The sequence below is a fragment of the Culex quinquefasciatus genome, chromosome 3 (genome assembly GCF_015732765.1).
Source record: "Culex quinquefasciatus strain JHB chromosome 3, VPISU_Cqui_1.0_pri_paternal, whole genome shotgun sequence".
In the NCBI taxonomy this organism is placed as follows: domain Eukaryota; kingdom Metazoa; phylum Arthropoda; class Insecta; order Diptera; family Culicidae; genus Culex; species Culex quinquefasciatus.
In genome coordinates, this window is record NC_051863.1 from 56,865,411 (window position 1) to 56,881,427 (window position 16,017).

Here is a 16,017-nt window from a genome sequence, read left to right on the forward strand (position 1 = left end):
ACACTAATTTTATGATATTTTGTAAATAACTTTCCTAGAATGTGTCTTAGAGATTTGTCTTCAGAAAAGTTTTCATTTGTGCCAAGGCTCATAGTTTCTTAAGCAAAGATGTAGCAGAAACCATTACTAACAACTTTGTCCAAGACGCCAAAATTAAATCTCTTATTGGTAAAGAGATACGAAGTATTGTTTATGAATTATATTTTTAAAAAAAATTGTTTTGCATGTATGTCACTTTTTTGAATGTTTTTTTTCGGTCTTCTACAGAGCGATTAATAATATAAAACGTTACTTATTCCACCTAGGTGGTTGGTGCCTTCCTCGCATATTTTTATCAAAATATCTGAGTTCCGGCCTCAAAAAAGTTTATCAAAAAAAACTTAAGTACTTATAGCTATTAATAGGGTTGTCAGATCTTCAATCTTTTGGACTTGTTAGAAAGGTCTTTTGATTACCTATCCAACGATGGGTCGCATGACAAATCCGGACAACTTTTTCATTTAAATATATTTGAGATCCGGCCTCAAAAAAGTGTATAAATTACACTTAAGTGCTCATAACTTTTGATGGGGATGATCTGACCTTCAATCTTTTTAACGCGTTGGAAAGGTCTTTCTAATAATATATAGCATAACGGGTTTTCTTACAAAAACCACCCTTTTTACAATCTTCAGAAGTTTAGCTAAAATCGTTTTTTTAGCATAACTTTTGAAGTACTTTCACTAGCGTGCACAGGGTGGGGCAACATGATGCAACTGCCCCACCATCCTCAGAAATTTGTTCCACAAATGACGTATTTTTCAAAATGTCCATATTATTGCCCCACCTTCCTCAAAGAGCTGGGCACGCTAGTGAGTACTTTTCTAAACTTCATAATATTAACTAGGGTCTTGTGGGGATCCCATAAGACGGATCGAATGAGACCAAAACGGTCCAAATCGGTTCTGCCAATCCGGAGATAATCGTGTGCATAATTTTCGGTGCACGGACTCACATCCAGACACACGCACAGACATTTGTTCAGAATTTGATTCTGAGTCGATAGGTATAGGTGGAGGTGGGTCTACGAGGTCGAATTAAGAAGTTCATTTTTCATGTGGTTTTATAGCCTTTCCTCATTGAAGTGAGGAAGGCAAAAACTCACATGTTTGTCGAAGATCTTGAATACAAAAAATGATTAAACTCAACCACTACACAGTAAAAATCTAGAGTATTAGAGACCTAGGTGATGAATAGAGAGAATGCGTAACGTGATTTCCGAATGATCCCACTTTATTTACATCTACAAAGTAGGAGGCTTTTTTGCAGGCCAAGGGTGCATGATACTGATGATACTCGTCGGTTGACAACACCCAGGCGAGGAACATCCCGGAAGGAGCCCAACTACATCCGTAGTGCTGTTTGGACAAAACAGCATGGCTCTGGTTCCTTGCAAGTGTCCTATTTTCTTACCTCCACGTTGGCTTGGTTTAGTCATCATGATGACAAGGTGTAACCTAGCTGGTGGCCTGTGGAAACGACTCGTAAACCTTTGACCAGCGAGGGTCAGAGTAGAGGCGGCTAAAAGAAAGGGGCGCGTCAATGTGGGAAAGGGAAGTAATTTGTGATTGTAGACGGTATTGTTTTGATTTGCAGTATGTTGAGTCAACTGCTGTGGATGTACCTGAAACATCGCACAACGGGGTTTCTCTTCTCTTCATTCTCAGCTACCACCTATCTTCTGTTTATTTTGTTTCACTAATTTGCTAACGCGGCTTCTGTTTACTATCCTCCATTTGATTTCGATTTTACTCATTTGATTCTCTTATTTCTCAACGCTTTTCCACTCTATTTTACTAATTGATGCTGCTGTAACAAACTGTCTGCTTTCCCTTAATTTGGCAGCGATGTCAATTTTGTTTATCATGTGCCTTTTCTTTATTTATCTATTTGAATAATTTCTCATCTTCCCTGTGAATTGCCCTCAATACAATCTAAGCTTGTTCGTTATCTCAATTTATTAACTATGGTTAATTTCTTTATCTACTTCATAAATTACTTTCTTTCTTTTACTATTGAATCTTTACATAGTATATTTCCTTCACTGTCCATTGTTTTGAAACTTCACCTTTTTCTTAAGCAAGTGAGGTTCGAGCCCTTACTCAATTAATGGAATGATTAAAGGATTAACACAATTACTATTGTACTTTTGAAAAACTTTTTTAAAATGCTTAGGACCAAAATATTGTAACAAAACACCGCGACAGAAGAAATAGCAACATATTAACACGACTCAACAATAGGGAAGATTTCAGGAGAAAACAATAAATTCACAGTAAATAACAATTAGTTTTTTAATTCAAACTAAAAATATAACAGTTTTTGCTTTAATGAAAGTTGTTATAGGCACACTTTAAATGGTTAGGCGCTTATACTTACATCAAACCCTACGTAATGTACCACCCCCGGCCGAGTTAAAATGCGTAACCGGAAAAGAAGGTGTGCATGCCTGGCACGAACACTCAAAGCGTGTTTTAGCGTGCTGCTCGTACTGACTCAGAGCAAGGGTGAGATGTAGGTGTAAGGGCAGTGCGTGTTCGTCGGGAACCTAGTGCATAAGATCGGTCAAGGCCCGTTCTTACACTGAAAAATTGCGAATTGCGAATCTACAAAGTAGGAGGCTTTTTAAGCACAAGCATGACTTCTTTCTTACTGGTAAATTAGATGTTTTATAATTGGCAGGATCACCAATGTGATATTCTCAAGCTGGTAATAAAACACAATAATGCGGTTTCCAACGCACCGCTTTATTGCACCATCTTCGTACACTGACAGACTGCTCCCGCTAACACGCTTCTCTTCGCTTACCTAAACTCAATACTAATTTATCCATAACACGGCTAATCTAGAATGCCACAGTATGTGTTTTATTTTGTCATATTTTTGACATTTTTTGCTGGAAAATTGTGTGTTTTTAAGATTTAATCGGTTAGAAAAGGTTTTTCTTTTTACGAGCGACAAAGAACTGCGGCGAGAATCTCATTCTGCGATGTCGCAGATAAATTTCCTGGCTGATTTTGAAATCCTGCAGCTATTCCTGGTCCAGCGAAAAAAAACATCGCTTATTCTAGCGAAGCTGATCCAATAATCAGAGAAGATTTTCACTAAACCAGTAGGTTTTCAATCGGAATTAAAAAATAAAGGCAGCTTCTGGATGGAAGCATCGACTCCATAAACATCTTCCATTCATTTATAATTATACAAAATGACGATCTCGCCTTCAACTTTCTTAAGATTTCTTGACTTCAACTCCATGTCCTCAAAAGCCACACATTTTTCATTCTTGCAAAAAAAACAATTTTTAATGATTGATTACAATACTTTCTTTTTTTGGCGAACAGTAAATTGGTTCCACTTTGACAGTTCAAAATTGAGGCCGTTTTGCGAGCCACTATTCAGCACCCAGCTAGATTTAAAAAACTCTAGAAATAATCATGGTAACATTTCAGAAAAAATGAGTAATTTCACCTCTGAAAATGTGTAACTTTGCCACTTTGCTAGTGTTATGTCACTTTTTCAGTCAAAATTGAGGTAAAATTACATCATAAGAGAGGTAATATTCAACTTTTCAAATTCACACCATTTTGCATTTCGGGCAATTGAAAAATTTATCTGCAATTTTCTTGGTATTAATGCGATCTTTTCTCATGTTGAAAATTGACATCTCTTGAGCAGGGCTTGGGTCTTTCGTTTCGCTACGTCCGTCTGACCTTGATACACATCCGAACGAATGAGCGTAACCTACAGTCATCTAACTCTCGCCACCTCTTTTAATCGCGCAGAGCTCGTTCCTTTAAACTCTACCGCATTCCCAATCAATTGGCCCATGACTGCATTCGAATGATTGCTGTCACCACACTTAACCACACAAGCAAGAAAGAGATTACGTCGTGTTGCCCGGCTGTTTGAGTGTTGTGCTCGGCATTCGCTCGTGACAACTTCGTGTGTATCAATCAGTGTCTTGCGAACCTTCGTGGTGAACGGACACTAGAGCTGCGGTATTTTTTACTACCTAAGCTCAGAGTTATTTCAAAACAAAATTCACAGTCTTTTTAAAGACTACCTGAGTTATTTTCCAAAATTCTAAACAGTCTTTTCAAGACTAACCCCGCCTGAAATTTTGTTGTATTTTACAAACGAAGCCATCTTTTAAGAGAACTTTGCTTGCAAAATGCGTCAAAACAAAGGTAAACGCAAATCTTCTGAAGATTTGGTCGTTACGTCGGTGAAGCGTTTGAACGCTAAACCGGCTAACGGAAACAGAAAAGAAAACAGCCTCTTCTGAGGTCTGATTCTGATTCTGAATGTGAGGTCAATCCTCCAATTCCATTGACAAACAGTTTCGGTGTTTTATCCGAAACTGATGACAAGGAACCTTCTCCTCGTACTGAGCCTTCTGCCGTCGAGAAACGAGTAAAGGCTCCGCCAATTGTTGTGACTTCCGTCTCCGATTTGGCCAGCTTTCGAACGCAACTGAAGAATTGCAAGGAAACTTGCAATTTGAAAGTTTCGTTCCAGCTTGGTCGAAGAGGAGAATGTCGCTTGTTGACGGAATCTTTACAAGATCACCAAACTTTTGTTGGTTATTTGAAAAACCACAAACACAATTTCTACACGTATGAGACCAAGAATGCTCGGCCATTCAAGGCGGTCTTGAAAGGTCTCTCCAACGACTTGTCGGTGGATGAGATCAAAAACGAACTTAAGGTGTTGCTTGGCTTTGCCCCATCCCAAGTAATACCGATGAAGAAAAATCAAACGGGAATATTTCTCGCTTTGGTTTGACTTCACAATTTTATCTGATTCATTTCAACAGAAATGAAATCAACAATTTGAAACTTTTGGACAAAGTTCAGTTTTTGTTCCATGTACGGGTAAAGTGGGAGCATTTTAAGAAACATGGCGGTAATGGCCAGAATCTGACCCAGTGCCGGCGTTGCCAGGCATTCGGTCACGGTACTGATCATTGCGCCATGGTTCCAAAATGCATGGTTTGCGGGGATTCTTCTCACGACAAGGACAATTGTCCCGTGAAAGAAGTCACCCAATTTAAATGTGCAAATTGTGGTGGAAATCACAAATCAAATTTCTGGGATTGCCCCATCAGAAAAAGGTTTTGGATTCTCGTGCTAAGCATCAGCCGAAATCCAAACCGAAATTTTCTCAAAGTCAGGTTGTACCTGCATCTTTAAATCAAACGTTCGTGCTGTCTCACTCGAACAATGCTAGAAATACCCCTACCGTGGAAAAGTTAGGTAACAACAATGGCATTTCTTATGCTAACGTCGTTTCGGGTTCGGGTTCATCCACGAATTTTAAATCCTCTACCAATCTTTCTGAAATTGGGCAGGTACCTCAAATCTCATTTGAAAATTTTTCTGCTGGCAACGCTTTGGGATCTTCTGATCTCGGCGATGTTACGTTTGAAAAATGACTTTTTGCAAAACTCACTGTTTGGTTTGATTCAAACAATGAGTAATGCTACATCCATGATGGAAGCTATCCAGATTGGATTAAAATTTGCGAATGATGTTGTTCTTACCCTGAAGTTTAATCATGGATCTAAGTAATTCCATCAATATTATGAATTTTAATGCTCGCTCTTTAAAAGCGAAAGAAAATGAATTTTTCAACTTTTTACGAGTTCATAACGTGCATGTTGCTGTTATAACCGAAACATTTTAAAAAACTGGCACTTATTTGAAAAGTGATCCAGATTATAAAGTTATAACTAATAACCGAATGAATCGAAATGGCGGTGGAGTTGCAATAGTTATCCACCGTAGTATGACTTATAGCACGTTACGTGACTTTAAGTTAAAAGTTATTGAAAGTTTGGGCATTGAACTTGAAACTTCTTTTGGGAAAATTATGATTGCAGCTTCATATTTGCCATTCCAATGCACTGGGGAAAATAAAAATTATTTCAAAGGGGATTTGAATAAACTTACTCGGCATAGATCTCGATTTTTGATCATCGGTGATTTTAATGCCAAACACCAATCTTGGAATAATTCAAAAGTAAATTCCAATGGTAAAATTCTGTTCAGAGATTGCACTTCTGGTCTTTATTCGGTTTTATACCCGAATGGGCCAACTTGCTTTTCTTCTGTTAGAAATCCATCAACAATTGATTTGGTGTTGACAAATCAAAGTCAGTATTGTGGTCCTTTAGTGACTCATGCTGATTTTGATTCTGATCATCTTCCAGTAACTTTTTCACTTTCTCATGAAGCAGTTACCAGACCCAATAGTTCTGTGTTTAATTACCACAAAGCTAATTGGGACAGGTATCAGCATCATATTGAGAATAATTTAAATCATGATTTTGTTTTAGAAACCAAAGCTGATATTGATTCAGCCTTGGAATCTTTAACTAATGCAATTTTGGATGCTAGGAATATTGCTATTCCTAAAGTCCAAGTCAAATTTGATTCTCCCATTATTGATGACGATCTTCAGCTTCTGATTCGTCTGAAAATGTTCGCCGAAGACAGTATCAACGTTCTCGTGATCCTGCACTGAAGCGAATTCAAAAGATTTGCAAAAGGTTATTGACCACAGATTCACTCTCCTGCGAAATGAAAAGTTCGCAAGAGATGTCGAACAAATTAAACCTTATTCCAAACCTTTTTGGAAACTTTCAAAGGTTCTTAAGAAACCTCAAAACCCATCCCTTCTTTAAAAGATGGTGATAATATTCTATTAACTAATGGGGAAAAGCTCAAAAACTTGCTCAGCAGTTTGAGAGTGCTCATAATTTCAACTTGAATGTTTTGAGTCCTATTGAAAATCAAATTTCAATAGAATTTCAGAATATTGTTGAACAAGAATTTTCATCAGATGAAGTTTTTAATACGGATCTGAATGAAATAAAATCTATTATCAAAAAATTTGAAAATATGAAAGCCCTTGGTGAGGATGGCATTTTTTACATTTTAATTAAAAAATTACCAGAAGCAACTTTGAGTAGCTTTGAAAAGGTTTAATTTTCCGATTTATATCGTGAAAATTATTCAAAATTATTTGACGGATCGTACTCTGCAGGTATGTTATCAGAATAGCAAATCTGATCAACTACCTGTACGTGCTGGCGTCCCTCAAGGAAGCATTTTGGGTCCAATTTTATACAATATTTTTACTTCTGACTTGCCTGATTTGCCCCAGGATGTCAGAAATCACTTTTGCTGATGACACAAGCATCTCCGCCAAAGGTAGAAGCCTTCGTGTCATCACAAGAAGATTACAAAAAGCTTGGATATTTTCAATTCTTATTTGAAAGAATGGAAAATTACTCCAAATGCTGCAAAACTCAACTTATTATTTTCCCTCACAAACCAAGGGCTGATTTTCTTAAACCAAAAAGTCATCACATTATAAAGATGAATGAGGTATATTTAAAGTGGGAGGATCAAGTGAAATATCTTGGACTTGGTTTTGACAAAAACCTTACTTACAAGGATCACATTGAAAGTATCCAGGTTAAATGTAACAAATATATTAAATGTTTGTATCCACTTATAAACAGGAATTCTAGACTTTGTCTCAAGAATAAACTGTTAATTTATAAACAAATTTTCAGACCTGCCATGCTTTATGCTGTGCCGATCTGGACAAGCTGTTGCTTAACCAGGAAGAAAAACTTCAGAGGATTCAGAACAAAATTCTGAAAATGATTCTGAAACTTCCTCCCTGGTTCAGCACCAGTGAACTTCATCAATTAGCCGAAGTTGACACTTTGGATGTTATGTCCAATAAGATAATTGATGCATTTCGACAAAAATCATTGCAGTCTTCAGCTGCATTGATCCGCTCTTTATATAGTTTATAAGTTAGTTTTAAGGTATCCCTTTTCCCTTTTGTACATGTAGGACCTCCTACATTTGAAATCACTGAATAGCGAAAGCTACAATATTTCATGAATAAATGAAAGTTGCTAGTATTTAAAATTGAGGTGAAAAGTCATCGTTTGTGATTGGACACTCAATAATATTTTAACTGAATGAATGTACATGGAAAAGAAATTTGAATAAATATAAATTAAAAAAAAAAAATCGTTTGTATCAATCGACGGTCGCACCGAAAAGACGATCATGAACGGGGCTGTCAGTGAATCCCTTTTCCTGCACTGCACTGAAAGAAAGGCACATGGCAATATCACATGTTTTGCACATGAATCTGCCCCATACGACTTGGCATATGAATGTCACGTGAGAATCACATCAAAAACTTCCATCGCGTGACACGGCGAATTCAAATGAAAATCATGTCAACTTCAAGTATCAACACACATGAGTAACAAGAGAAAATCTTATCCAAGTGTAATGAAAATCACGTTAGCTTCACGTGTCCTCACACATGATTATTAAGTGAAATTCTTGTCTTTTTTTCTCGTCAATGTTGATAAATTATGTTCCTTTTTTAATATTTTTATTCAGTCTAATGTCACATTTTCGAGCATAAATTTTTCCACTTATAATTTAGAAAACACAAAAAAAAAATCCAAAAACTCTCTTAAAGTTGATAATTGTGCCGGCCTTTAGCGCTTTTCCTTCTACTTTGTAATGCACCTGCTAGCTCCCAGCATAAGTACACCTGGACATAGTGGACACGTTCCGAACAGCCAGAGGAGTTAATACAAGCTACAACTGCCTCGTAAATTTCTTGGCGGGTAGTTTAGTTAGGTTCTTCGGAAGCCACTATATGTCCTCCGGCACCTACTGTTTCCCTGGAGTTACATCCGCGCAGAAGTCCAGCTTTCCTTGGTGAATTTCTGATTTCCTATAAAAATATTAGAAATTAGTTGTTAAAACATTGGTATTAGCGGATTACAATATAGTTAATGTTTACCATGATTTTTGGAACTCTTTTCCAATATTTTTATCGGTAGAAACACTTTCTTTACAGCACAATCCTCATTGAACCTGAGAAATCTCAGACAATTCTTCTTGCTTGTCGCCATCTTACTTTGTGATTTTTTTCGCTAAAGATATCTAAAACCATAACACGTAATTCTAACGTGAATTCCACTTGGTAACCATAGGATAAGTCGAATGGGGCAAATCGATGTGCAATTAATTTGAATCTAAGATGAACATCATGCGAAAAAAGGATGGAAGGTTTTTCGCTAACGATCAGCTGATTTCAAATGATTTTCACATCTATCTCTGACATGAATAATTTGTGTGGGTCAAAGGAAAAGCATGTGAATTTATCGTGTTGATTTTTTTAGACACTCACGTGAAATAACACTTGAGATTACTATGTTGGATTCTTTCAGTGTGCTCTTGAGTAACGAAATCGGCCGATTTTGTGCATATTAGTTTGACTCAAACTTTGTGGGAGCCTTCCCTATGACCAAAGAAGCCATTATGTCTCCAAACATTTTCGAAAATCTGTAACTTTTGAGGAAATTTTCCAAGTTAAAAATTAAACATTTGCGTTTTTTTTTTTTTTTTTTTGAATGAAAACCAACATCTTAAAAAGGCGTTGTATTGAACAAAACGTGTAGTGAACGCGATGGTGATGTCATGTTTTGTTTTTTTTTTTCAATTTTAATCAATTCTAATGTTCTTATGCCATCTTTTATCCTTTTCGTCCACCCCGCAGTTCAGCTACCAGGACATGGCATCCACCCTGAACACGCCGTCGTTCATGAACAACCCCAACAGCTACGTGTCGATGCAGTGAGCAGACTCGCGCAAAGGACCCCCCAGCAGAGAGCAGGTACCGGACAACTCTCCGGAGATCGGCAACAGCTTTTCGTTTGCGGCAGTGTTTCCGGAATGAACTAAGTCACCACCTCTCCCAAAAGGGTGGTGCGCGTGGTTCGGTTCGACGACACATTTCGTTTTGATTCGAAAACCAGCAGCAGCAGAAACAATATTTAGTTGAAGCGCGTGTGGCGAGGGGGGGCGTTCTGGAAAGGGGCGTGTCCCTCGCCAGCGTAGAAACCTTTCGCCCAGCAATAGACCGGTTAACTTCAGGTAACGCTGACACACAAAACAAAAAACAGGAGCAATCGCAACAGGTGTCCCACCTTAAGACACAAGCAATAGCCCAACCAAAAGCAGCAGAAACAGACAAAATATTCCATTCCCACTTTTTTTTACGTTTTTTTTTCATACAACTATCCACATTCACAACCACAACAAAATAGTCAAACAGAAAAAAAATATTGTAGCAGATAAGAAGCGAAAACCGTACACAACCTCCCCTGCAATTTAAAACTAAAAACAAAAATGGCTCTTCCTTTTTCAACCATGAATGCTAAAATTTATAATAAGTTTAAGGAGTAATTATAACGCGAGGAAAGAAAAACACAACAAAAACATGAAACTAAGGTAAAAGATCGAACTGTGATAAAACTAAAAAAAAAAGTTTAACCAATCAGATGCAAGCAAGTGCGCGCGGATTAACCATAAACAAATGCCCGAGAAATAAAGTTAAAAATAAATAAAAAAGAGGTGTAACTTGCAGAGCAAATAAAGTACCCCCCCAAAACATGTAGCGTTTAGTTTAAATCTAGCCGATAGTGGATAAAATAAAACAAAAAAGTGAGGTAAAAAAAACTTACTGATAACTCAAAATAGACGGATTTCAAAATTTGCTGGCCCACAAAATTACTGAAAAAAGACACAACCCCATTTATTTGTTTTTGGATTTCGCCAAACAGCCAAATTAAGAAAAAAATCAAGCGGAAAACGCTGAAAGTTATCATTAAATGTTATTGTTTCGTTTGAATTGTTTGTTGCTGTTGTGAAATCAGAATATTACTTTTTTTATATTTTTGACAGTTTAAAATTTTTATCCACCGATCCGAAAAGAAAATTCTTCAAAAAAAAAGTATGGAAGCTAAGTGCAGTAGGCCATGCTAACTACCAGCACTTCTCATTCATATTTTTTGATCTGGCTGAAACTGTTTTGGTGCCTTTGGTATGCCCAAAGAAGCCATTTTGCATCATTAGTTTGTCCTTATAATTTTCCATACAAATTCGGCATCTGTCCATACAAAAATGATATGTGAAAATTCAAAAATCTGTATCTTTTGAAGGATTTTTTTGATCGATTTGGTGTCTTCGGCAAAGTTGTAGGTATGCATAAGGACTACACTGATAAAATATGAGACACGGTAAAAAAATGGTGACGTTTAATTTAATTTTTTGTCACTAAGACTTGATTTGGACATCAAATGTCAACTTTTCAGAATTTTTCAGAACGGTCAAAAAAACTTTGACCGAGTTATGATTTTTTTTAATCAATACTGTTTTTTTTCAAAAAATCGAAATACCGGTCGCAAATTTGTTTTACCTTTTTTTCGATGTAAAATCAAATTTGCAATCAAAAAGTACTGTAGAGCAATTCCAGCTCAAATCAGGAATTTTTCTGGTACTTTTGTACCCGACCCTCTCCGATTTCAATGAAACTTTGTAGACATGTTATCCTAGGCCTATCTATTTTTGGCCATTTTTGTGTATAGAGCCAATAGTACTCGAAAATAACATTTGAGAAGGGCGTAAGGTATTTAAATATTTTTGTACTTTGCCATTGCGTCGTATCAAAAAGTGGTCAAAGACAAACTTGTAGGAAATTGGACGGGCTTTCTGAAAAAAATACACTGGAACAAAAATACACGCCACTTCTATGAGATTGTTTGATTTTTAAGTCTAAAACTTAAATTTAAAGGTGATGTCACGATTTTTTTTCGTTCAAAATTTTTTAGGAAATAGCCTAAAATGTTACCAAAAGACTGACGAAAGGATGGTATGTCTCTCCTAAGAAAATAAAAAAATCTTTTACTAAAACTGTTTTTTTTTGAAAAGTGGTCTAAACGTCAAAATTTTTCGTAACCGGTAGTGTTAATCGACTTGGTTTTTCAGTCTCGTAAATATTTTTACCGAAAAGCTCGTCCAATTTCCGATAAGTCTGCCTTTGACAGCATTTCAATTGGATGTAAGTTGTAAGGGCTTACAGATAAAAGCTTATAACTGAAAAGAGAATATTTCTTTCAGTGTGGTAGAAACCAGGATAGTAAATTTGATTACGTAATGATTATGGGAAATTGGACGAGCTTTCCGGTAAAAATATTTACGAGACTGAAAAACCAAGTCTGCCATAAAGAAATTGCCAAAAACCACAAAAAAACCAGTTTTTTCAACATTTTCATTTTGTAAACCGCTGTATCTTCCCAAGGATTGGACATAGGACAATGGTCAATATGGAGACTTTTATGTAAAATTGTCTGGAGAATCGATTCCCACTACCGGTTTTTAAAAATTTTGACGTTTAGACCACTTTTCAAAAAAACAGTTTTAGTAAATGATTTTTGTATTTCTTAGGAGAGACATACCATCCTGCATTTTTCGTCAGTCTTTTAGAAACATTTTAGGCTGTTTCCTCAAAAATTTTGAACGAAAAAAAAATCGTGACATCACCTTCAAATTTAAGTTCTAGACTTAAAAATCAAAAAATCTCATAGATGTGGCGTGTATTTTTGTTTCAGTGTATTTTTTTTCAGAAAGCCCGTCCAATTTCCTACAAGTTTGTCTTTGACCACTTTTTGATACGACGCAACGGCTTCGAGATACAGTAATTTTTAAATTACAGAATACAAAAATATTTTAATACCTAACGCCCTTCTCAAATGTTATTCTCGAGTACTATTGGCTCCATATACACAAAAATGGCCAAAAATATCACGCAGAAAAATAAGGCATATTTGAATCAACAAACCGTTTTGTTGATTTGAAAATCATTATTTTTGTTGAATCAACGCTAAACGTCAAAGCAGCTTTTTCGAAACAACAAAAGACTTTTGTGGGATTGAGAAAATCAAGGTTTGTTTCAACGCAAAATCGGCGTTGATTATATTCAACAAAAATTTTGTTGATTCAAACCTCGTACAGGCTGATTCTACAAAACATTTTTCTGCGTGATATAGGCCTAGGATAACATGTCTACAAAGTTTCATTGAAATCGGAGAGGGTCGGGTACAAAAGTACCAGAAAAATTCCTGATTTGAGCTGGAATTGCTCTGTAGTGAAATTTTCATAAAGTGCACCGTTTTCAAGTTGGTTGGCCACATACCCTCAGGGATGTTCCGACGGGGGAACATTTAGGGGAACCATGTGAGAAATTCTTTGTCGTACTGGTCATGGCTGTTACATAACCATCTGTACCCTGTTTTATTGGTTTCATTTCGCAACAATTTAAAAATTATTTCAATTCTGAAGTGAAGCTTAAACGTGGTTAAAGTCTCAGGATTCGCCCTAAGCAAGTGAAACAACCATGGACCTAAAAGTTGCAGATTGGAAATGATTTCGACGCTGGAGGTGATTGACAAATTTATAAATTGTGAAAAAAAACTATACATTTTACTGAACCAAAATATTACTGGGAAAAATTAAGATTCACTGTAGAAAGTTGATTGAATATTTTTTGTCAGTTTTTATCGGTTTTCTTTGAAAAAAAGTAATAGTAATTTGAAGTTTGATAAACTGAGAAAGATTTCCGGGATTCGCCCAAGGCAGACCAAACGACCGATGACACACAGAAATTGGAACAATACTTATTTTGATTTATTTAAACGAGTTGTTTTATAAAATATTTTTTTCGTTATTGTTTTTAATACTTTTTTTGTAAAAATACAAATTATTACAAGTAGTATTAATCGATTGTCTTTGAATTTGAAAATAACTCAACACAAACAGCAGCAAAGCAAACAAAATCTATGCGGAATCAAATAATTCCGCAGCAATGTTTATTTTAATGAATTCATACGCAAAATCTGAAATATATCACTGCCTTAGATAAGAGAAAGAATAAACAAAAAGAAAACGTAGAAGTGTACCACACCGTGAAAGGCATAGTACCAGAGTGTAGAGGAGAAATATATATAATTGCAACACAAATATGACACAGTAAAGGGTCAAAAATATCGTAAAAAAAATTACCAATAAGTCAGTAGTTGACTAAAAACAACTGTATAACATAACAAAATATTGAATCCAGGCGGTAATCATGATTAATGATGCTATTATATAAAACAAAAACTTTAAGTTGACAAACAGCAAGATGCTTTAACCAGAACGTTAGACAAACAAAAGGGTGACGTTGATTTTCCTCTGTACCATCGCAACAGTTGACACAAAATTTATTCGACAAAAAAAACAAAACGCGTGCAAACAAACAAACAAAACCTATTGTAAAGAACTAACGAGGGTGCTCACTTAAATCTGTAACGAGTAAGAAACTTTAAATCGTAAAACAACTTTATCAAACCACACAGAAAAGAGAACGAGAGAGTAAGGCAGCACAACTACTCAGAGAGAGAGAGAAAAAATAAATGCAGAATAAAACTAAACTATATTACGAGCAGACAAACAATGATCCTAATCTTCCTTTTAAGTATTATACAACAACCTCGAGACAAAACAAAAAGAACCGCAATGCTATCACACGTTTGCAGACAGAAAACTAAGGATGCTCTAACAACTCGCGCAGTACGCAACAAATAAAAGCAAAACTTCAGTTCGAAAAAAACTGCAACGGGCAAGGTTCTCTGATAGAGAAGGAAAAAAACGGTTTGAGCAGAGAGAAATATGTAATAATAGCTGCAGGAATAAACGTTAATTTATAGAAGTGTTTTTGTTCCTAATTTTTAAAGTTCCGAAAGTGAATTCCTGAAAAAATCTAGGATTCGCCCTAAGCAAGCGTAACGACCACTAGCAATGGCAATTTGAAATAATGGACGTAGCTGGATCTGTCAAAATTGATACCTACAAAGAATGCAAGTGTGTTGAAAGAATTGTCCTCAACCCCTTACCATTCAAAATTATCTGTTGGTGAAAAAATCCTATTTTTATTTTTATGAGTTTGGAGCAATTCTCTACCAAATCAGCCGATTTTGACCATTCAATTTTATTTTTTTTTTTTTTTGCTCAAGCTTTGTGGACCTTTTTTAGGACCAAAGAAGCCATTTTGTGTTATTGGTTCACGTATTAACGTCTCCATATAATTTAAAATTTTAAAATCAATACTAACATTCCAAATGGGCGTAATATCGAATGTTTGAAAGCTTGAAAAAATCTAAAAATATAAATATAATATAAAAAAACACATTTTTTTTTTAATTTACCCAAAAATAGTTTTAAACTAAAAAATGTCATCAACCAACAACATTGAAGGGAACATCCCAAAGCACAAGCCTACTACACTGAATTCTGGAGTTTTTTTTTTTTTTTTTTGAAAATGTCCTATAAACCAAATTTTTAGTTTTTGCTTTTTGGGTCTTTTCGAAACCGCCTTGGTATAAAAAAACACCCAAAAAACAAAAACTGAAAATTTGGTTTATTGGACCTTTTCAAAAACAACTCCAGAATTCATAAATTTGTAGGTTTTTCTATGGTTTTTGGTGCATTTTGCTTAGTCGGTCCATTTTGTTTGATATTTTCAAAAAGCAAAAAAAAAATGCGATTGTATTTATTGAACACCGAAAACGTTTGGATTTCGTATGCTAGTCAAGTTATTCCGTAGAATGAATATCAACCTTTATCTACATGTTTTAACTCAAACTCATAAACAAGCATGGGGTGCCCAAAGTTTTTGAATGGTAGGCCAAATTTGGAGCTCACATAAGCTTGCGGGCCAAACGTGAAAAAATATTTATTACTGTTTATTTAAAAAAAAATAAGTTACGTTACTTCAATCTATAACTATAAAACATCTAACAGTAGATTTTTTTTTGTAATTTCATATATTTTTATGATTTTAAATAGTAAAGACAGGCAAAATTATTTTTTCTGTTTAAAAAAGCTTCCTACCAATTGATCTAAATTCAATTAAAAGAAACCAAAATTGATGGATTAAAAGATAGTGAAAGGAACCGTAAATTTGTTGTTAATTGCCGAAAACAAATTAAGTGTAATTCAATTAAGAATAGAACAACATTTTTTTTTTTTTATGTAGATAATAATTTTC

General features: G+C 35.4%; 1 protein-coding gene across 1 annotated transcript in view; it reads left to right on the forward strand.

Moving 5' to 3' along the window:
* Window positions 1–10,596, forward strand: part of LOC6039698 (RAC serine/threonine-protein kinase) — a 51,786-nt gene extending 41,190 nt beyond the window's left edge. Inside the window, exon 7 of the mRNA XM_001849205.2 lies at window positions 9,649–10,596. Coding sequence (XP_001849257.1) covers window positions 9,649–9,729 — 81 coding nt within the window. The 3' untranslated portion in view covers window positions 9,730–10,596. The remainder of the gene's footprint in view (window positions 1–9,648) is intronic.
* Window positions 10,597–16,017: the final 5,421 nt, after the last annotated feature.